This window comes from Salvelinus alpinus, chromosome 5 (assembly GCF_045679555.1).
Source record: "Salvelinus alpinus chromosome 5, SLU_Salpinus.1, whole genome shotgun sequence".
Lineage (NCBI taxonomy): Eukaryota > Metazoa > Chordata > Actinopteri > Salmoniformes > Salmonidae > Salvelinus > Salvelinus alpinus.
Genome location: NC_092090.1, coordinates 24,963,970 through 24,988,109, shown reverse-complemented (window position 1 = coordinate 24,988,109; position 24,140 = coordinate 24,963,970). Strand labels below are relative to the sequence as shown.

Below are 24,140 nucleotides of genomic sequence, written 5' to 3'. Positions count from 1 at the left end.
CTCTCTCTCTCTGGGTAGATAATAGTAACTAGGTGATTCCCCTACTAAGAGAGAGAGAGAATCTTCGGATTTTCACACATCTTATTGATCAGGAGGACAGTGAGAGACTGAGACACCACACAGCCATCCTTTCTCACTCTGAAAATCAATAGGCTTTCATGTGTTTGTTCATCCATGTGTTACCATGTCCTCAGTCACACATGCCCAGGGCAAAATTACGACATAAAACTGAGATTTAGGTTTTGGGTCGATTTTCGGTCTCGTGGGATTTGGTGGACCTATACAGTATTTTATTGTCGGTTAATGCTTAGTTTCATGAGGAGAGCAGAAAAGGTCTGTGTCTCCCTCTGGTGGTCATATTGTGAAACATACATTTATTGTAGCCCTAATCTGAATAAATTATGTTTATTTGCAGTCACTTCGAAACACTCCATATTCCAGTGTATAAATGCAACAAAAAAACAGTTATGAGGACCAGTACCTCAATGTGATACTTAGGCCTATACTCATGGGCAAGTGGCGGCACTGAGAACAGTGCCAAGGAAAAATGTACCAAACAAATACATGCCTTACTATGTCCAATCCATGGGATGTCCATTCTGAAGGATGACGCAGTCATCTTGTCATAGGTACGAGCGTAGGCTAAGCCTATTTAGCAAGTTGTTGAAAAAAATACACATCAGATGACCAGAAAATAAATATCGACGCTCTCAATTCTTGGATCGAACCTCGACATCATTCTGCCTCTTGGTTTACCTCCCGTCCCTTTGATGGCATTTTACCTGCATGGTCCTTTTCAAGAACTTGAATATTTAACCACAACATGTAGGCCTAATGTTTAAAGTTGTGCTGCTATGTTGTTTCAACTTTCAAGGTGATGGTTTTATGTATCTCCCTGAGTAAACCACTAGAGGTCGGTATTTGTTAGCTGTTAAAGTTCAGTTAGTTGTCTGATGTTCACAAGTGGATATGATGGATTTTACAAGCAGCAGTTAATTGGAAAGCACGTACTGTGTAGGCATGTCAAACATATTATTAAACATAAATAAAAAACTATATTTATACAGATATGATTTCTTTTAACCTTTATTTAACTAGGCAAATCATTTAATTTAGAACAAATTATTATTTACAATGGCGGCCTACCCCGGTCAAAACCGGACGACGCTGGGCCAATTGTGCGCCGCCCTATGGGAATCCGATCACGGCCAGATGTGATACACCCTGGATATAATCAAACCAATGGCTATTCTTCATGAACAAGGGCACAATCTGTGCCCAATATAGTCTGTGAATCCGTTTTAGCGCTGAAATTCTATATGATCTATTATTCAAATAATAATCAAAACTGTAGTTATCTACATATCTCAGCAAGAGGCTGTGTCTGTGGATAGTGACATCACAGGGTACTTCTTCCTCATTCAAGTTCAACAGTGATATTGCAGTTATATCAGCTGAGGCATTCTGGAGTTGTCCTTCATATATATATTAATATATATATATATATACTTTTTTTTTATCTCAATAAGGAATCTGTTAAACTTAAGTGGTTTATGTTTTTTGTAAAAGTTGATAAAGAGGATATTAACATTAAACTTTGAGGAAGTACATGTGTAACACAGAATGACTCCCTTGCTGTTTAAAGATGCCTTTTGGGTAAGTTCACTCAGTCTGCTACCATTGTCTCTTGATGTCCTGCGTTGGTGTGTGTAACTAGATATAACTAGACCGTCTACTGATAACTCATTTAAAATCTCTATCCAGAAATATTAGTATTTTGTTCATTCTCAACCATTTACAGACTTGAAAGTGTAGTGAGCCTTTTAAAGCAAACAGTATGAGGTTTCTAAAATGTGACAATTGTCTGTCAGAATATGATGTCCACAGTAATAACATGCCAATGAAATTTGGAACTGAACTGAGTGCTGTGGGAAAGCTGGAAAGGTCTGGGTTCAACTCTTACTGCTAACCCCTTAGATATGCACTGTAGGATATGCACTGTGCTTTCACCACAATTTCCACATTTTAATCTGTTATATTCTGTTTAACTTGTGAGGTATCGTAGTATTTTTGCACAGGTGTTCCCTGAGGCGTTGGTTGCTATGGCTCCCTTCCTGCTCACGGTGGTTATGAATTTAGCCCTCTCATTGTCCAGATAGATTTGCATCCAAGGCAACAGTTGATAATCTACCTGTCATCTTCAGACATGAAAGAGAACATATTAAATGGGTTTCTATTATCCTGTCTGTAACTAAAGGTTGTTCAAAGTGAATATTCTATGGTCCTCTGGACAGTCCTCTGACTATATTGTCTGTTGTTTGTAAGTACTGTAACAAGTTTTTATGACGCAATGCACATTTCAGTGAAACGTAATATTAATTTTAAATGCTTTGGGGATTTCACCAGGTTCATATACCATGTTGTAAAGACACTAGACCCCCTTCTATGGGAACCAATCCCTAAACAAGTTCCAACTTCTGTGGAATCTAACTCTTCAGTATGTGCCACTAAATACAGAGAAAAACGACTGGGCAGTTTGAGTCAAACGTTTATTTTGTAACTATTGTTGTGTAACTGGATTACAACACATCTCTTTGTCTCTCTGTAGGGAGTTGATTTCACTAATCATCTGGGCTATGAGGTTCTGATTCAGAGACTATGTGATGGCAGGCGGATGTGCAAAGATGTGGAGGAACTGCTGAAGATGAGGTAGGGTTTCTCTGACGTCATTAAAACTTCATACAAAATGCACGCAGGGATGGTCAGCAGTGATTGCACACTGAATCGGAATGTTCATACAACTCAGATTGGTCTACACTCTACAAAACACAGCACTTTTAAGTCTGCCTGTTTGTCTGTCTACAGGGCCATGGCAGAAGAGAGGTATGGGAAGGATCTGGTGACAATAGCACGTAAAGCTGGGGGGCAGACAGAGATCAGGTAAATGGCTGGTTACGTACATATATAGAGATTATATGTTTGGACAATTTCCATAATACCTACTATGCATAAGTTAGCCAAAGTGCTGTCATAATAGATACAAATAACATTGGGGGGGGGGCGTTGGCCCAAATCAAATGTAATGTTGTTTTTTTCCTTTAAATAATTTGCCATAACCTGGCGTGGCGCGCCTGCTAATATTCCACAACCACTTCACAGGCAATATAATAGGTAGTCAATAGAATAATAGTGGTATTTTTAGAATATAAATGATAGAGTCAGGGTTCAGTAGTGGCACACAATGCCATTAAGTCACACATACTAGCCCTCGTGGAATCATTGCCACCAGAGAGAGAGAGAAAATGTGTGTGTGTGTGTGCATCCGCAATCCAGTTTCCTGTTCGCACAGTTAATCTTTACACCATTGCTAATAAGCCAGTCATGTGACATGGTAAAGTTGGACACAGAGAAGAGACCAGACAAGGAATCAGTGGTTAAGGATAAACATAATAATTTACTGAGAAACGGTAGCCGCAGGATCACAGTACACTTGAAAACTCACTCAGGAAACAAACGCACACAGTAAACAATTCAAGCTTCTGCAAAGGACAACAGAAAACACACCTCTTAACAGGGAAATCATTATCGCCTTGGGTCAGGTTCTTGTGTCTGGGCTTGTCGGACCGTGGTCTCAATACCCCATATCACAGAGTCCACAATGCGGGAGCTGGGGATGATGGGCCCGGAGTCCCTCTCCTAGTTAGAGGTATCGTGTTGGCGGGACAGGGCGCCTGCTTTCCGATTCTTGGATCCCGGGCGATAGGCTAGTGTGAAATCAAACCTATTAAAAAACAGAGCCCACCTAGCCTGGCGAGCGTTCAACCTCTTGAATGGAGACCAAGTTCTTAAGGGCCCACTTAACTGCCAAGAGCTCACAGTTGCCTACATCGTAGTTGCGTTCCGCTGGCGAGAACCACTTGGAGAGAAAGGCGCATGGGTGCAGTTTCTTGTCCTCTTCGTTCTGCTGTGAAAGGACCACCCCTGCTCCGGTGTCCGAGGCGTCCACTTCTACCACAAAGGGCCGAGTAGGATCAGGATGAACGAGGATGGGTCCAGAGGTGAAACATCCCTTGAGCTCTATGAATGCCCTGTCAACCTCGGGAGTCTAGCAAAAATGGGTCTGGGACTTTAAAAAAATGATGTAACCTTTATTTAACTAGGCAAGTCAGTTAAGAACAAATTCCTATTTATAATGACGGCCTACCCCGGCCAAACCCAGACGACTGGGCAAATTGACATGCGGGTTAGGACCGTGAGAGGCGCTGCCACTGCACCAAAGTTGCATATAAAATGCCTGTAAAATTGTTTAACCCGAGGAACCGCTGGACCTGGTTGAGTGAGGTGGGACGGGGCCAGTCGGCAACCGCCTCAACCTTTTTGGGGTCCATTTGGATGCCTGTGGTAGAGATAATGTGATCCAGGAAGGACACTTGGGATACGTGGAACTCACACTTCTCTATCTTAACATATAGTTGGCTCTGCAGGAGGCATATCAGGACTTGGGGACGTGCAGTATGTGTTCTGGAAAGGTTTTGGAGAAGATCAGAATGTTGTTGAGGTAAACAAAGAGAAACCAATTCGAGTGTCATTGATCAATGCTTGAAAGACTGCCGGTGAGTTCGATAATTCGAAGGGCATGATTAAATACTCATAGTGTCCACTAGGGGTGTTAAAGGCAGTTTTCCACTCATCTCCCTGATTCTCACCAGATTTTAAGAGTTGCGGAGGTGTCACGTTCCTGACCTATTTTTATGTTATTTTGATTATGTTTAGTTGGTCAGGGCGTGAGTTGGGGTGGGCATTGTATGTTGTGTGTGTTTTGGTTAGTCTATGGGTGTTGTATGTGTATGGGATAGAGTATTGTTAGGTTGTCTAGTCATGTCTATGGCTGCCTAGATTGGGTCTCAATCAGAGACAGCTGTCATTCATTTGTCTCTGATTGGGAGCCATATTTAAGGTAGCCATAGGCAGTAGGCTTTTGTGGGTAGTTGTCTTGTTTAACGTCTGTTGCTTGTCTGTGCACTTGCGTTATTTAGCTTCACGATCATTTGTTGTTTTGTTTGTTTGTATAGTGTTTTCGTTTCATGTTCATCTTCGTTCATTTAATTAAAAGAAGATGGCTTATTTTCCTCATGCTGCGTTTTGGTCCGAATCTCTTCCACACGATCGTGACAGAACTACCCACCACAACAGGATCAAGCAGCGTGAGCGGAACCAACAACAGCGGCAAAGTAAACAGGACTCATGGACATGGGAGGATGTTTTGGACGGTAAAGGTTGCTACACATGGGAGGAGATCCTGGCTGGAAGGGATCGCCTCCCATGGGAACAGCTGGAGGCACTGAGGAGAGCAGAGGCTACCGGAGTGAAGAACCGGAGTTATGAGGGGACGTGTCTTGCACGGAAGCCTGAAAAGCCCGTGAGTAACACCCAAAAATTTCTTGGGCGGGGGCTAAAGGGGAGTGTGGCGAAGCCGGGTTGGATACCTGAGCCAACTCCCCGGGCTTGCCGTGGAGTGAGAGAGCGTCGTACTGGTCAGACACCGTGTTATGCGGTAAAGCGCACGGTGTCCCCAGTACGCGTGCTTAGCCCAGTGCGGGCTATTCCACCTTGCCGCACTGGGAGGGCTAGGTTGGGCATCGAGCCGAGTGCCATGAAGCCGGCCCAACGTATCTGGTCTCCAGTACGTCTCCTCGGGCCGGCGTACATGGCACCAGCCTTACAGGTGGTGTCCCCGGTTCGCCTGCATAGCCCAGTGCGGGCTATTCCACCTCGCCGCACTGGCAGGGCTACGGGGACCATTCAACCTGGTAAGGTTGGGGAGGCTCGGTGCTCAAGAGCACGTGTCCTCCTTCACGGTCCGGTATATCCGGCGCCACCTTCCTACCCCAGCTCAGTACCACCAGTGCCTACACCACGCACCAGGCTTCCAGTGCATCTCCAGAGCCCTGTTCCTCCTCCACGCACTCTCCCTATGGTGCGTGTCTCCAGCCCAGTGCCTCCAGTTCCGGCACCACGCACCAAGCCTCCTGTGCGTCTCCAGAGCCCTGTACGCACTGTTCCTTCTCCACGCACTCTCCCTATGGTGCGTGCCCTCAGCCCGGTACCTCCAGTTCCGGTACCACGCACCAGGCCTAGAGTGCGCCACGAGAGTCCAGTGTGCCCTGTTGTTGTTCCCCGCACTAGCCTGAAGGTGCGTGTCCTTAGCCCGGTGCCTCCAGTTCCGGTACCACGCACCGGGCCTACAGTGCGTCTCAGCCGGCCAGAGTCTGCCGTCTGCCCAGCGGCGCCTGAACTGCCCGTCTGCCCAGCGGCGCCTGAACTGCCCGTCTGCCCAGCGGCGCCTGAACTCCCCGTCTGCCCAGCGGCGCCTGAACTGCCCGTCTGCCCAGTGGCGTCTGAACTGCCCGTCTGCCCTACGCCGTCTGAACTGTCCGTCTGCCATGAGCCTGCAAAGCCGCCCGTCTGCCATGAGCCTGCAAAGCCGCCCGTCTGCCATGAGCCTACAGAGCCGTCCGCCAGACAGGAGCCGCTAGAGCCGTCCGCCAGACAGGAGCCACTAGAGCCTTCCGCCAGACCGGATCAGCCAGAGCCTTCCGCCAGACCGGATCAGCCAGAGCCTTCCGCCAGACCGGATCAGCCAGAGCCTTCCGCCAGACCGGATCAGCCAGAGCCTTCCGCCAGACCGGATCAGCCAGAGCCTTCCGCCAGACCGGATCAGCCAGAGCCGTCAGCGAGCCATGACCAGCCAGAGCCGTCAGCGAGCCATGACCAGCCAGAGCCGTCAGCCAGCCATGACCAGCCAGAGCCAGCCAGCCAGGATCCGCCAGCCAGCCCGGAGCTGCCGTCCCTCAGCCCGGAGCTGCCGTCCCTCAGCCCGGAGCTGCCGTCCCTCAGCCCGGAGCTGCCGTCCCTCAGCCCGGAGCTGCCGTCCCTCATCCCGGTGTTGCCCCTTATCCCGGTGCTGCCCCTTATCCCGATGCTGCCCCTTCAGTTAGGTGGGTTTAGTTGGAGGGTGGTCATTGGGGGGGGGATACGGAAGCGGGGAGTGACTATGGTGGTGTGGGGACAGCGTCCAGAGCCGGAGCCACCACCGTGGACAGATGCCCACCCAGACCCTCCCCTAGACTTTTGGTGGTGCGTTCGGAGTACGCACCTTGAGGGGGGGGTTATGTCACGTTCCTGACCTATTTTTATGTTATTTTGATTATGTTTAGTTGGTCAGGGCGTGAGTTGGGGTGGGCATTGTATGTTGTGTGTGTTTTGGTTAGTCTATGGGTGTTGTATGTGTATGGGATAGAGTATTGTTAGGTTGTCTAGTCATGTCTATGGCTGCCTAGATTGGGTCTCAATCAGAGACAGCTGTCATTCATTTGTCTCTGATTGGGAGCCATATTTAAGGTAGCCATAGGCAGTAGGCTTTTGTGGGTAGTTGTCTTGTTTAACGTCTGTTGCTTGTCTGTGCACTTGCGTTATTTAGCTTCACGATCATTTGTTGTTTTGTTTGTTTGTATAGTGTTTTCGTTTCATGTTCATCTTCGTTCATTTAATTAAAAGAAGATGGCTTATTTTCCTCATGCTGCGTTTTGGTCCGAATCTCTTCCACACGATCGTGACAGGAGGTCCAGTTTGGTGAAGAATTGGGCCAACTCCAAGACGGCGGACATCAGGGGTAGGGGGTAACGATTCTTGATCGTAATCCAGTTCAGCCCTCTGTAATCAATGCAAGGATGCAGGACTCCATCCTTCTTACCCACAAAGAAGCCTGCACCAGATAGGGATGTAGAGGGGCTAATGAAACCTGCCTCCAGCGACTCCCGGATGTAATTGTCCATGACTGCTGCTTCAGGGGTTGAGAGATATTACAGACGGCCCTAGGTAGGTGTGGAGCCGGGTAGGAGTTCTATGGCAGTCGTATGAACGATGTGGAAGAAGGGTGGCGGCTTGCCTCTTACTGCAGGCCTCCGGGAGGTCGAAGTATTCAGGAGGGAGAGCGGAGAAGTCTTGGACTTCAATGGATGCAGGAGGACATGGCGAGGCTCTTGGTGGGGGTCTTAGACATTTAGTCTGGCAGTCCTTACCCCAGTCTAGTAGGTGTCCCATGGACCAGGAGAATAGTGGGTTATGTAGTTCTAGCCAGGGGTACCCTAGGATAAGGGGGTTCTCGGGAGCAGTGATAAAAAAAAAACTAAGAGTCTCTGAGTGTTTCACCCAAGCCTGCAGTAGAATGGCCTTGGTCTGATATTCCACCTGACCGGAGCAAATGGGCCATCCATCGAGGGCTTGAATCTGCAGAGGGATGGGACACTTCACGCAGGTGATTGGTAATTATCTGGTGAAGTCCTGATCAATAAAATTATCTGTGGTCCCGGAGTCCACGAAGGCTTGAATCTGGTGCTGACGGTTGTCCCAGTGGAGGGTTGCGAGTAGTGACAGACGGTGACTGAGAGGTAGCTGCACAGCTCGCCAGGGTCTCCCGTTGTCCTGGCAAGCCCTGGCGTTTCCCGTCAGCTCTGGACATGTAGCACGGAGATGGCCGAGACCTCTGCAGTAGAGGCGTTGCGCAGTAGAGCCGTCGCGAATGCGCCTGTCACGCACCTGTGGACTCAGACGTGTGGGTTCCAGCTGCATGGGCTCCTCTGTTCTGGGTTTGGGGGGCTTAAGGTGCTCAGGAAACCGAGATACTGTGGTGGAGTCAAAAAGGCACTGTCTCACGCATTCGAGGCGGTTGTCGATCCTGATTGCCAGCATTATCAGGGACTCAAGGTCCTCTCCCAGTTCCCGAGAGGCCAGTTCATACTTGGAGTTAGACAAACCCTGGTGGAAAGCAGTTTCCAGGACCTCCGTATTCCACACACTCTCGGAGGCGAGGTTGTGGAACTCAATGGCGAAGTCAGCAACTGGTCTGGCCCCTTGGCAGATGTTGAACAGTCGGCTGGCCGCTTCTCTTCCGCCAACTGGGTGGTCGAAGACTTGTAACTCAGCGATGAAGGCTAATATGGAGCTGCAGGATGGTGGCTGCTGTTCCCACACCGCCATTGCCCACGCCAGGGCATTGCCCGAGAGTAGAGAGATGATGTAGGCGATCATGGTCGATCGGTGTGGAACGAGGAGGAGTGTAGCTCGAACACCAGAGAACACTGAATGAGGAAGGAACCCCTTGCATCCTCCCGGGTGGCCGTCATACCGCTCGGGGGCTGGGATCTTGGGTTCCCGGTGCAGGTTCCCTGGAGGAACTACAGCGACATCTGTAGCACTGGGCGACGAGACTTGGACATTGGCCCCTCTTGGGTTGAGGTTGGACTGTGGTTGGAGGGAGTTGGTAAGTGCCCGGAGGGTCTCTGATATTTCGGAGAGTTGTTCTTGCTGCGGCCCCAGCAGTGCTCCTTGGTGGGTTACAACATTCTTGATCTGAGTGATCTCTGCTGAGTCCATGTTTGGTGCAGAAGCTTGCTGTGACGTGGTAAGGTTGGACCCAGGTGCAGAGAAGAGAACAGACGAGGAATCAGTGGTTAAGGATAAACATACTTTACTTTACTGAGAAACGGTAGCCGCAGGATCACAGTACACATGAAAAAACAACAAACACTAAGTCTCAAAAACTCACTCAGGAAACGAACGCACACGGTAAACAATTCAAGCTTCTGCAAAGGACAACAGAAAACATACCTCTTTTAACAGGGAAATCATAATGAATAAATTGGACACACCAGAGTGTCGTTAATGTCTCTAGGACGGTCTCTGCTGCCCTCTGGTGACAGGTGGAACCATGACATTGATATCTAGATACAGTTGAATGCAGTGATTTGGCAATCTGTTTATACATACTGGGTTTAACTAGTATTTAGTATGCTACACTACCTGTTATTGATAAATGCATCATTCCTATTTTTTCAGCACTCTGAAAGCCTCCTTTGATCAACTTAAAACACGTAAGTTTATCCTGTCTACTGCATCTCTCACAACAAAGCCCAATGACAGTTTACTAAAATAACTGTTTTCTTTGACAGAAATTGAAAACATCGGGAATCTGCATATCCAGCTATCCGGAATGTTACGGGAAGAGATCAAGAAGATGGAAATATTCAGAGAGCGGCAGAAAGAACAGAGGAGAAAGGTTTGAAATGTGTTATTGAGTGCTTATTTCATTTTGAAATAATTTGAAAAGCTGTATTTATGAGGTGCCAGTAAATTTCAACCATGTTGTTTATCCTCGTTCAGTTTGAGGGGATTATGGAGAAAGTTCAGAAGATGAAGGTGTCCTTATACAAGAAGACCATGGAGGTAGGCATACTATTTACTCAGGGAATTACATGCTTACTTAGTAAGTCAGCTTAAGTACAGAGGTACATACACAGAGGGTTATAGAACAGTCTGAAAGTGGGACTTTATCCACACGCTTAGAAAAAAAGGTATCTAGAATTTAAGGTTGCTTCGGATGTCCCCATAGGAGACAAGTGGCAGGTACTCTAGCATTTAAGAGCATTGGGCCAGTAACTGACAGGTCAGTGGTTTGAATCTCAGAGCAGACTAGGTGAAAAATCTGCCTACGTGCCTTGAGCAAAGCACTTAACCATAATTGCTCCTGTAAGTCACTGAATAAGAGCGGCTGCTAAATGACTTAAATGTAAAATGAGAATCCTTTGAAGAACCCTATTGGTTCCTGGTAGAACCCTTTTGGTTTCCATGTAGAACCCTTTCCACAGAGTGTTCTACATTGAACCCAAAAGGATTCCACCTGAAAACCAAAAGGGTTCTAGCTGGAACCAAAAAGGGTTCTCCTACGGGGACAGCCAAAGAACTCTTTTTAAGAGCGCAGTGTAAGAGTTCATACCCAGAAAAGAGGAAGGCTGACATTACACCCAGTAGACCTAGCTACCTCTCAGAGATGGGTGAGCTACCCAAGAGAGAACATACATCACAGTGAAATTCTGCAAGAGGAAGAGGGTAGGAAACAAAGTATAGACACACACACCCACACACCAACCACAGACTTTGGCCCTATTATAGTGGGGAACTGGTAGGATAACACAGGCCTTGAAAATGAACATTTTGGTCTGCATCAATACGGATCTCACCTCTCATAGTCCCATGATTTATGCTCAATTATAAACCGGGTGATTTGAGCCCTGATGACTGGTATATCAAACCGTATACTACGGGTATGACAAAAACATGTATTTTTTGCGGTCTAATTACGTTGGTAACCAGTTTATAAAATACTAATGAGGCACCTCGGGGGTTTGTGGTATATGGTCAATATATCACAGTTAAGGGGCTGTATTCCAGGCACTCCGTGTTGTGTAGAGGGTCCTTAGCTGTGGTATAATGTCCACATATCACATCTCCTCGGGCCTTATTGCTCAAATATACATAAACTTGGGCCTATTTTCGTGAGTATCATTACAGTATCATAACATCCTGTATACAGTGCCTTCGGAAAGTATTCAGACCCCTTGACTTCTAAAATTTATTAAATTGTTTTCTTTCCCTCATCAATCTACACACAATACCCCATAATGACAAAGAAATAAAAGGTTTTTACACATTTTTGCAAATGTATTAAAAATTCAAAACTGAAATATTACATTCACATAAGTATTTAGACCCTTTACTCAGTACTTTGTTGAAGAACCTTTGGCAGCAATTACAGCCTTGCGTATTCTTGGGTATGACGCTTGGCACACCTGTATTCGGGGAGTTTCTCCCATTCTTCTCAGCAGATCCTCTCAAGCTCTGTCAGGTTGGATGGGGAGTTTGAGTTTAAGTTTATATCTTTTTACAGGGACAGTGCACATTAATCAAGGTTTCAGTAAAAGTGCCGGTTTTAGCCAGCCGGCTAATTTTCAACCGCAGTCCCTGCACAGCTATTTTCAGGTGTCTCCAGAGATGTTCGATCGGGTTCATGTCCGGGCTCTGGCTGGGCCACTCAAGGACATTCAGAGACTTGTCCCAAAGCCACTCCTGCGTTGTCTTGGCTGTGTGCTTAGGGTCGTTAGGGTCTTGTTGGAAGGTGAACCTTCACCCCAGTCTAAGGTCCTGAGCACTCTGGAGCAGGTTTTCATCAAGGCCTTTCTCCCCCGATTGGCTGGGCGGCCAGCTCTATGAAGAGTCTTAGTGTCAAACTTCTTCCATTTAAGAATAATGGAGACCACTTTGTTCTTGGGGACCTTCAATGTTGCAGAAATGTTTTTGTACCCTTCCCCAGATCTACAGACAATTACTTCAACCTCATGGCTTGGTTTTTGCTCTGACATACACTGTCAACTGTAGGACCTTATTTGACAGGTGTGTGCCTTTACAACTCATATCCAAACAATTGAATGTACTACAGGTGGACTCCAATCAAGTGGTAGAAACATCTCAAAGATGATCAGTGGAAACAGGATGCACCTGTGCTCAATTTCGAGTTTCATAGCAAAGCGTCTGAATACTGTTTTTTATTTTAATACATTTGCAAAAAAATTCTACAAACATGTTTTCACTTTGTAATTATGGGGTATTGTGTGTAGATTGCTGAGGATATAATTTATTATAATTTATTTAATCAATTTTAGAATAAGGATGTAACGCAACAAAATGTTGAAAAAGTCAAGGGGTCTGAATACTTTCCGAAGGCACTGTATAACCCTATTCTCTATGCGAGCATTTACATACCGAATAGATAAGCTACATCATTAGGCTACTCTGTGGTGAGACAAGTGACAAGAGCCAATGGCAGAGTGGCATAAATGGAGCTAAAGCGGTGAAGACTGATTATCCTGTACAAGAAACAACCAATCTGAAGCCAGAAATACATATTGAGCTAAATGTTTGCTTAAACTGCTAAGTGAGGACTGCACCATTCACCATTTTGACATTGCATACAGTTGCATACAGTTGCATACAGTTTTACAGAGATTCAACATTGCTACAGGTTTTATTGATTGTTACATAAAACATGACACCACAGACCACTGTGGCTGCTTCAATGATGATTCCCTGAATGTCTCTTCTGTCCATCTCCAGTCTAAGAAGTCCTATGAGCAGAAATGTAAAGAAGCAGACGAGGCAGAGCAGCTTGCTGACAGGAGCACCACAGCCACAACACCAAAACAGTCTGAGAAGGTAACACCACCTCCCCAAACCCTGGAACTATACAAACACACAGCCTCCAAGCAGTCTGAGAAGGTAACACCACCTCCCCAAACCCTGGAACTATACAAACACACAGCCTCCAAGCAGTCTGAGAAGGTAACACCACCTCCCCAAACCCTGGAACTATACAAACACACAGCCCCCAAGCAGTCTGAGAAAGTATTGTAATCCCCCATACCTGGAATTACACACACACAGCCACAACACCAAACCAAAGTCTGAGAAGGTAACACCAGTGCCAACCCTGCAATTATACACATGTAATACACCTAGTTATTCAGTGCATTCAGAAAGTATTCAGACCCCTTCACTTTTTCCACATTTAGTTACGTTACAGCCTTATTCTAAAATTGATTAAATTATATTTTTTTACTCATCAGTCTCTACACAATAACCCATAATGACAAAGCGAAAACCGGTTTTCATAAAATGTTTGCAAATGTGTTAAAAATAAAAATAGAAATACCTTATTTACATAAGTATTCACACCCTTTGCAATGAGACTCGAAATTGAGCTCAAGTGCATCATGTTTCCATTGATCATCCATTGAGATGTTCCTACAACTAGATTGGAGTTCACCTGTGGTAAATTCAACTGATTGATTGGACATGATTTGGAAAGGCACACACCTGTCTATATAAGGTCCCTCAATTGACAGTGTATGTCAGAGCAAAAACCAAGCCATGAGGTCGAAGGAATTTTCCGTAGAGCTCTGAGACAGGATTGTGTCGAGGCACAGATCTGGGGAAGGGTACAAAAACATTTCTGCAGCATTGACGGTCCCCAAGAACACAGTGGCTTCCATCATTCTTAAATGGAAGAAGTTTGGAACCACCAAGACTCTTCCTAGAGCTGGCCGCCCAGTCAAACTGAGCAATCGGGGGAGAAAGGCCTTGGTCCGGAAGGTGACCAAGAACCCGATGGTCACGCTGACAGAGCTCCAGAGTTCCTCTGTGGAGATGGGAGAACCTTCCAGAAGGACAACCAGCTCTGTAGCACTCCACCAAGCAGGCCTTTATGGTAGAATGGCCAGATGGAAGCCACTCCTCAGTAAAAGGCACACGACAGCCCACTTGGAGTTTGCCAAAAGCCACCTAAAGGACTCTTAGACCATGAAAAACAAGATTCAACAAGATTCTCTGGTCTGATGAAACCAAGATTGAACTCTTTGGCCTGAATGCCAAGCGTCACATCTGGAGGAATCCTGGCACCATCCCTACAATGAAGCAGGGTGGTGGCAGCATCATGCTGTGGGGATGTTTTTCAGCGGCAGGGACTGGGAGACTAGTCAGGATCGAGGGAAAGATGAACGGAGCAAAGTACAGAGAGATACTTGATGATAACCTGCTCCAGAGTGCTCAGGACCTCAAACTGGGGCAAAGGTTCTCCATCGAACAAGACAACCCTAAGCCCACAGCCAAGATAATGCAGGAGTGGCTTCGGGACAAGTCTCTGAATGTCCTTGAGTGGCCCAGGCAGAGCCCGGCCTTGAACCCAATCGAACATCTCTGGAGAGACCTGGAAATAGCTGTACAGCGACGCTCCCCATCCAACCTGACAGAGCTTGAAAGGATCTGCAGAGAAGAATGGGAGAAACTCCCCAAATACAGGTGTGCCAAGCTTGTAGCGTCATACCCAAGAAGAGTCTGAGTCTGTGATCACTACCAAAGGTGCTGCAACAAAGTCCTGAGTAAAGGGTCTAAATAGTAATGTTATTTTTTATAGATTTGCAAAAAAGAGTGAAAAAACCTGTTTTGCTTTGTCATTATGGGGTATTGTGTGTAGATTGATGACACAAAAAAAACGATTTAATCCATTTTAGAATAAGGCTGTAACGTAACAAAATGTGGAAAAGTCTGAATACTTTTGCGAAAGCGCTGTAGTTATTGTTGTGCTACTGCAACTCAATTTCTCAGTATCAGAGAAGGCTATGAAACAGTTCCGTTTGTTACTGTTTTCCTACTACAAGTAAATCAGTGGTATAGTGGAGGAAAACGCAAATAAACACAGTCTACCCACTTTTGTCTTTTGCCCAACAGTTCATCCACCTTTTGCAGAAACATGCACTGAAATAATAGGAAGTGTTACTTTATTCACCACGACCAGCGAGCAGTTTACACCTCTTTTTTCTTCTTTTTTTGTAAACTAGACTGGTTCTGTGAGTCTATGGGTTGGTTATAATGCAAGGCATTTACAATTGAATGTCCAATGAAATTATGGCAATTCCTGGAATTGAGTTATCTATTTATTAGAAAGGTTTGTTCTGTGTGCGTTCTGAAAATGGAGGTCTGTAGAGGAACAGAGAGTCAGGAGAGTAAAGAGAACACATCCTGATATTTTCTTCTAAAGGAGAACTGTCTCTTCTATTTTTTTGTTTAGCAGTCACGTTTTGATTCAGAGCATGACCAGTTCCTCTACTGCTGTCTTTTTCAGGTACAACACAAGGCCAAGCAATGCAGACAAGCCGTCACTGAAGCAGGTCTGAATCATACCATACAATATACTGTACTTTTCTTTGTTGGTGATAATATCAATGGATGAATGAATCAATGAATCTGTGAATCCATTACAAATATATTATCATTGATCTGATTATTTAAAAAACATGTATTTATTATTGTAATCCAAGTAAAGAAGACTGCTTAGGATGCAATAAATGTAAAGTATTCCCTAACCTCTATTGTGCTCCACCTGTACAGAGAAACAATACATGTTGAATGTAGAGCAGCTGGAGAGAGTTCGTCAGGACTGGGAGGGAACACACAAGGGCACATGTGAGGTTAGAGCTCTCTGTTACACAGCAACAACTTTTCACATTGCACCCACCCACAACTGTTACTAGCCCTAATAAGACCTCACACCACAGCACACCACGCCCCCTTCCGCAGTATGTCTGAGTAGGCCTATATTTCTCAGTATAACACCCCCCATGTGGCTTATGTACATACATCCAGAATAGAGTACACTGTTAGAACAAAAAGATGCTATCTAGAACCTAAAAGGGTTCTTCGGCTTTCCCCGTAGGAGAACCCTTTGAAGATGCCTTTTTGGTTCTAGGTAGAACCCTTTTTGGTTCCATGTAGAACCCTTTACTCAGAAAGTTCTACACGGAACCAAAAAAGGTTATCCTATGTATCACGATCGTTGTAAGAAGCGGACCAAAGCGCAGCGTGGTTTGAATACATTCTTCAATATTTAATGAAGAACACTTAAACAAACTTACAAAACAAAACGAATAAGACGAACGTGACCGCTATATAAACAATGTGCTAACATGCAACATAACATAGACAATAACCCACAACCCACAATACAAAACAGGCTACCTAAATATGGTTCCCAATCAGAGACAACGCAAAACACCTGTCTCTGATTGAGAACCATATCAGGCCAAACACATAGAAATATACAAACCAGACATACAACATAGAATGCCCACACAGATTACACCCTGACCAACCAAAACATAAAACATACAAAGCAAACTCTGATCAGGGCGTGACAGTACCCCCACCCCCAAGGTGCGGACTCCGGCCGCAAAACCTGAACCTATAGGGGAGGGTCTGGGTGGGCATCTATCCGCGGTGGCGGCTCTGGCGCTGGACGTGGCCCCCACTCCACCATAGTCAATCCCCGCTTCCGTGGCCTCCTAGGAACGGCGACCCTCCTAAATGACCCCACTCCACTGAGGGGCGCCTCTGAACTGAGGGGCAGCTCCGGACTGAGGGGCAGCTCAGGACTGAGGGGCAGCTCAGGATTGAAGGGCAGCTCCAGACTAAAGGGCAGCTCCGGACTGAAGGGCAGCTCCGGACTGAAGGGCAGCTCCGGACTGAAGGGCAGCTCCGGACTGAAGGGCAGCTCATGACTGAGGGGTAGCTCATGACTGAGGGGTAGCTCATGACTGAGGGGTAGCTCATGACTGAGGGGTAGCTCATGACTGAAGGGCAGCTCCTGACTGGCGGGCGGCTCTGGCGGCTCCTGACTGGCGGGCGGCTCTGGCGGCTCCTGACTGGCGGGGGGCTCTGGCAGCTCCTGACTGGCGGGCGGCTCTGGCGGCTCCTGACTGGCGGACGGCTCTAGCGGCTCAGGACAGATGGGCGGCTCTAGCGGCTCAGGACAGACGGGCGGCTCTAGCGGCTCAGGACAGACGGGCGGCTCAGACGGCGCTGGGCAGACGGGCAGCTCAGACGGCGCTGGGCAGACGGGCAGCTCAGACGGCGCTGGGCAGACGGGCAGCTCAGACGGCGCTGGACAGACGGGCAGCTCAGACGGCGCTGGGCAGACGGGCAGCTCAGGCTTGCCGAGGCGCACTGTAGGCCTGGTGCGTGGTGCCGGAACTGGTGGTAGCGGGCTGGGGACACGCACCACTGGGCGAGTGCGGGGAGCAGGAACAGGGCATACTGGACCCTGGAGGCGCACAGTAGGCCTGGTGCGTGGTGCCGGAACTGGTGGTACCGGGCTGGGAACACGCACCACTGGGCGAGTGCGGGGAGCAGGAACTGGGCATACTGGACCCTGGATACGCACAGTAAGTCTGGTGCGTGGTGCCGGAACTGGTGGTACCGGACTGGTTACACGCACCACTGGGCGAGTGCGGGGAGGAGGAACAGGGCTTACAGGGCTCTGGAGACGCACAGGAAGCCTGGTGCGTGGTGTTGGCACTGGTGGTACTGGATAGACCGGACCGTGAAGACGCACTGGAGGTCTCGAGCTAATGGCCTGCACAACCCGTCCTGGCTGGATGGTAACTCTAGCTTGGCACGTGTGGGGCGCAGGCACAGGACGCACTGGGCTGTGCAGACATACGGGAGACACAGTGTGCAACGCCGGCGCAGGATATCCTGGACCGAGGAGACCCACTGGCTGTCTGGAGAGCAGGGCTGGCACCATCTTCCCTGGCTGGATCCTCACCCTAGCTCGGCAGATGCGGGGAGCTGGGATGTAGCGCACCGGGCTAAGCACGCGTACTGGAGACACCGTGCGTTCTACCGCATAACACGGTGCCTGACCAGTACGACGCTCTCTCTCTCCATAGTAAGCACGGGGAGTTGGCGCAGGTCTCTTACCTGGCTTCGCCACACTCCCCATGTGCCCCCCCCAAGACATTTAGAATGCCCACACAGATTACACCCTGACCAACCAAAACATAAAACATGCAAAGCAAACTCTGGTCAGCTGAAGAACCCTTTTAGGTTCTAGATAGCACCTTTTTGTTCTAACAGTGTAGTCTATGCCTCTCAAAGCACAATATTGAATGTTACCGATTGAGCAGGTAGGCCTGATGATTCAGCTATTACAGTAGCTTGTGAAGCTATTTAGAGCCTGGTTACGCCTGGTTAGCCTCCTTAATGTATGCAGTCGCTTTTGAGACAGATTGTATACTTAACAAAAATACAAACATAACATGCAACAATTTCATTTATTTTACTGAGTTACAGTTCATATAAGGAAATCAGTCAATTTAAATACATTTATTAGGCACTAATCTATGGATTTCACATGACTGCGAATACAGATATGCATCTGTTGGTCACAGATATCTTTAAAAAAAAATGGGCCTCAGGATCTCATCACTGTATTTTTTTTCCTTTCAAATTGCAATTGCGTTCGTTGTCTGTAGCTTATTCCTGCCCATACCATAACCCCACCGCCACCATGAGGCACTCTGTTCACAACGTTGATATCAGCAAACCGCTCGCCCTCATGACAACATACACATTGTCTGCAGTTGTGAGGCCGGTTGGACGTACTGCCTAGTTCTCTAAAACGACGTTGTAGGTGGCTTACGATAGATAAATGAACATTCACTTTTCTGGTAACAGTTCTGGTGGACATTCCTGCAGTCAGCATGCCAATTGCACGCTCCCTCAAAACTTGAGACATCTGTGGCATTGTGTTGTGTGACAAAACTACACGTTTTAGAGTGGCCTTTTATTGTCCCCAGCACAAGGTGCACCTATGTAATGAGCATGCTGTTTAATCAGCTTCTTGATATGCCACACCTGTCAGGTGGATGGATTATCTTGGCAAAGCAGAAATGCTCACTAACAGGGATGTTAACAAATTTGTGCTAAAAATTTGAGAGAAATACGTTTTTTTGTGTGTATGGAACATTTCTGGGATCTCATGAAACATGGGACCAACACTTTACGTTACATTTATATTTTTGTTCAGTGTGTATATATAGGAATAGATGATTAAGGGTTTGTACTGTATGTGTGTCTCTGCTGTTACAGGTGTTTCAGCAGCAGGAGGTGGACCGCATCACTATCCTGAGGTGTGCCCTCTGGGACCACTGTAATCACTTCTCTGTGCAATGTGTCAAAGACGACGAGGTGAGCTCAACAATGACCACACTTCAGATGATAAGCAAATGGATTATGGATGGGTCCATGAACTACTGTCTACATTAAACTCTATTAGTACCAGTACTATACTGCCTAACATGCAATGTATCTGGTGAACCAAAATGGATCCTATTTGTCAACCAGAACAATTTTAAATCAATGAAGCCTCTTTGAAGACTGAGCATGAATATGAGAAATGTTTTTTTGCAGTTTTACGAGGAGGTGAGGAATATTCTGGAGACATGTGACATCACAGCAGATAACAACTGTTTCATAGAGATGAAGACAACAGGTTCAAGTCCACCAGGTAAGAGCTCACTGAATACAGGACAGAGCGTGAAGGGCCAGGGTTGCTGTCAACATTGGCACCAATGGCGAACACTTCTTAGAGTAATTGTAACGGGTTTGTACTGTGTGTGTCTCTGCTTTTCAAGTGGAACAGTTCCTCTGAATAACATTTGCCATTTGAAATATTATATGCAATACACCTCTATTGGCTATGCTTCATTTCTGTGGACTTCCATCCTCTTCTCTCTAGACCCCGTTGTGTTTGAGAACTACTATGAGAGGGAGCCATCGCCAACGGGCGACAACAACTGCAGCGCTCGCTTTGGAGGGGGAGGGGGAGGGAAAAGGTCAGTTAGCAGAACTTGGGACTCGTAGGGGCAGTTTCCTGAAGACAATCGAGGAGTAGGCTAAATTGTGTCCAGGAAACCACCCCATAGTGTTTCTGCGAAACAAGCTCTATCACTTTGTAACACTGGAATAACAGTTGAATGCATAGGAATTCTAATATGGACATTGTATCACTACATTCTCATAGCTATACATCAACACATTCATATATATTTGAGAATGTGACATGAAAAATATTTTTGCAGATTCTCCAATATTCTGCCACGAAACTCTGGTTCAAAGATGAGTATCAGTGAGGGTTCAACTTCCGAGCCAGCGGCGCCACCTGTTGGTCAAACAGTGCCTGAGAGTTCAGATGGAGTGTATGCATCCATACCTGGCTTCCAGTCTGCAGCTGCAGCGGCCCTGCCTGCAGTGACAACCAATGAGGATGATGATGATGATACCTTCATGGTGTTCTATGACTACTCTGCACAGGTGAAACCTGCACACACGGTTACAAGTGTCAAATTACAGGTGAAACCTGTACACACGGTTACAAGTGTCAAGTTACAGGTGAAACCTGTACACACAGTTACAAGTGTCAAGTTACAGGTGAAACCTGCACACACGGTTACAGGTGTCAAGTTACAGGTGAAACTTGCACACACGGTTACAGGTGTCAAGTTACAGGTGAAACTTGCACACACGGTTACAGGTGTCAAGTTACAGGTGAAACCTGCACACACGGTTACAGGTGAAACCTGCACACACGGTTACAGGTGTCAAGTTACAGGTGAAACCTGTACACACGGTTACAAGTGTCAAGTTACAGGTGAAACCTGCACACACGGTTACAGGTGAAACCTGCACACACGGTTACAGGTGTCAAGTTACAGGTGAAACCTGTACACACGGTTACAGGTGTCAAGTTACAGGTGAAACTTGCACACACGGTTACAGGTGTCAAGTTACAGGTGAAACCTGTACACACGGTTACAGGTGTCAAGTTACAGGTGAAACTTGCACACACGGTTACAGGTGTCAAGTTACAGGTGAAACTTGCACACACGGTTACAGGTGTCAAGTTACAGGTGAAACCTGCACACACGGTTACAGGTGAAACCTGCACACACGGTTACAGGTGTCAAGTTACAGGTGAAACCTGTACACACGGTTACAAGTGTCAAGTTACAGGTGAAACCTGCACGCACGGTTACAGGTGAAACCTGCACACACGGTTACAGGTGTCAAGTTACAGGTGAAACCTGTACACACGGTTACAAGTGTCAAGTTACAGGTGAAACCTGCACACACAGTTACAAGTGTCAAGTTACAGGTGAAACCTGCACACACGGTTACAGGTGTCAAGTTACAGGTGAAACCTGCACACACGGTTACAGGTGAAACCTGCACACACAGTTACAAGTGTCAAGTTACAGGTGAAACCTGCACACGCGGTTACAGGTGAAACCTGCACACACAGTTACAAGTGTCAAGTTACAGGTGAAACCTGCACACACAGTTACAAGTGTCAAGTTACAGGTGAAACCTGCACACGCGGTTACAGGTGTCAAGTTACAGGTGAAACCTGCACACACGGTTACAGGTGTCAAGTTACAGGTGAAACTTGCACACACGGTTACAGGTGTCAAGTTACAGGTGAAACTTGCACACGCGGTTACAGGTGTCAAGTTACAGGTGAAACCTGCACACACGGTTACAGGTGTCAAGTTACAGGTGAAACTTGCACACGCGGTTACAGGTGAAACCTGCACACACGGTTACAGGTGTCAAGTTACAGGTGAAACCTGCACACGCGGTTACAGGTGTCAAGTTACAGGTGAAACCTGCACACATTGTTACATGTGTCAAGTTACAGACGTCATTACAAAACTCTGTGATGCATCTGACATGAAATATAACTAGTTGAGATATTGATGGATCATGTTTACATAAACGTTTCCACTGATCTGTATTATGTATGTATGTATGTATGTACAGTATTTCAAAGCCGAACAATGTGTTCCCTGTGCTCCCAGGACCCAGATGAGCTGTCAGTGTCTAAAGGGGATGTGGTGTTGGTGATAGAACAGAGTGAAGACGGCTGGTGGACAGTGGAGAGAAACGGACAGGTTGGGCTGGTACCTGGCTCCTACCTGGCCAAAGTCTAGACAGAGTCACACACACATTCATGCATGGACATGGACACACGCACGCGCACGCGCACACACTCATGTACACAGGTACACGGATTCACACACACATACTCACACACATACTCATGCACAATCACCCATACATACTGTAGTCTTCAAAACCTTACTATGCGGACCCCCTTTCTGCTTCTTACTCAGATGTTCTGATCCTTCGTTCAAGACTTCGGAGTAATAGATTCTCCAGCAGTAGAGATGACTCACTGAACTGACTTGGAACATGAGTCATGACTGTGTGTTCCCCATTAACTATTAGGCTATGCTGCACCAGAGATTGTCAGTCTTTTCACCCAACAGGCCTACTGCATACATACAGTGCTGTGAAAAACTATTCGCCCCCTTTCAAATTTTCTCTACTTTAGCAAATTTTTTATACTGAATTTTATCAGATCTTCAACCAAAACCAAATATTAGATAAAGGGAACCTGAAGGAACAAATAACACAACAATTGTATACTTATTTCATAAACAAAGTTATGCAACACCCAATTCCCCTGTGTGAAAAAGTAATTGCCCCCTTACACTCAATAACTAGTTGTGCCACCTTTAGCTGCAATGACTCCAACCAAACGCTTCCTGTAGTTGTTGATCAGTCTCTCATGTCGCTGTGGAGGAATTTTGTCCCACTCTTCCATGCAGAACTGCTTTAACTCACAGACGTGTGGGTTTTCAAGCATGAACTTCTCGTTTCAAGACCTGCCACATCTCAATTGGGATTAGGTCTGGACTTTGACGAGGTCATTCCAAAACACATTTGTTGCTTTTTAGCTCTTTTCATGTAGACTTGTGTGTTTTGGATCATTGTCTTGCTGCATAACCCAGATGCAGCTCACAGACGGATGGCCTGACATTCTCCTGTAGAATTCTGATACAGACCAGAATTCATGGTTCCTTCTATTAAGTCAACTCGTCCAGGTCCTGAGGCAGCAAAGCATCCCCAAACCATCATACTACCACCATACTTGACCGTGGGTATAAGGCTCTTACTGTAGAATGCAGTGTTCGGATTTCACTAGACATAATGGAACCCATGTCATCCAAAAAGTTATACTTTTGACTCATCTGTCCATAGAACATTCAAGAGTCTTGATGATCATGCATGTGCTTTTTGGCAAACTTGAATCAACTTTTTGGATAATATGGATCACATTTTTTTTTGTTTTGGAATGGCCTAGTCAAAGTCCAGACCTAATCCAAATTGATATTGTGACAGGACTTTAAACAAGCAGTTCATGCTTGAAAACCCACAAATGTCACTGAGTTAAAGCAGTACTGCATGCAAGAGTGGGACAACATTCCTCCACAGCGATGTGAGACTGATCAACTACAAGAAGCATTTGGTTGCAGTCACTGCAGCTACAGGTGGCACAAACAGTTACTGAGCGTTGGGGGGCAATTACTTTTTCACACAGGGGAATTGGGTGTTGTATAACTTTATTAATTAAATAAGTAAAATAAATACTAATTTGTCGTCATTTGTAAACTCTGGCCCTTTAATCTAATATTAAGTTTTGGTTGAAGATCTGAAAACATTCAGTATCAAAAATATGAAAAAGTAATAATCAGAAAGTGGGCAAATACTTTTTCACAACACTGTAGGGAATCTCAGATACCATACAGAAAACTAGTCAAACTTTAAACTGTATCAATTGTAAATATGTGTGAGGATAAAATAACTGCACTGGTCTACACCAACCTGAGAAGTGATCTACAAGAGAAAGTAGAAGAGTATGTGAATCAAGACCAACAGCTGTACTGTATTTGATGTGATATTTGATTTATAAAATATGTCTTGTTTACTTTGAAGTTTCCTTAGTTTGGATA

At 46.2% G+C, this 24,140-nt stretch overlaps 1 protein-coding gene across 1 annotated transcript; it reads left to right on the top strand.

Annotated features, from left to right (window-relative positions):
* The first annotated feature begins 1,183 nt into the window (after positions 1 to 1,183).
* Positions 1,184 to 24,115, top strand: LOC139575795 (proline-serine-threonine phosphatase-interacting protein 1-like). The gene is made up of 14 exons (XM_071401103.1): positions 1,184 to 1,656; positions 2,609 to 2,709; positions 2,866 to 2,940; positions 9,898 to 9,932; positions 10,011 to 10,117; positions 10,222 to 10,284; positions 13,009 to 13,107; positions 15,572 to 15,617; positions 15,838 to 15,917; positions 19,375 to 19,473; positions 19,696 to 19,792; positions 20,024 to 20,120; positions 20,367 to 20,598; positions 22,143 to 24,115. The coding sequence occupies exons 1-14, from the start codon at positions 1,624 to 1,626 to the stop codon at positions 22,272 to 22,274; spliced, it is 1,296 nt and encodes a 431-aa protein (XP_071257204.1). The 5' UTR covers positions 1,184 to 1,623; the 3' UTR covers positions 22,275 to 24,115.
* Positions 24,116 to 24,140: the final 25 nt, after the last annotated feature.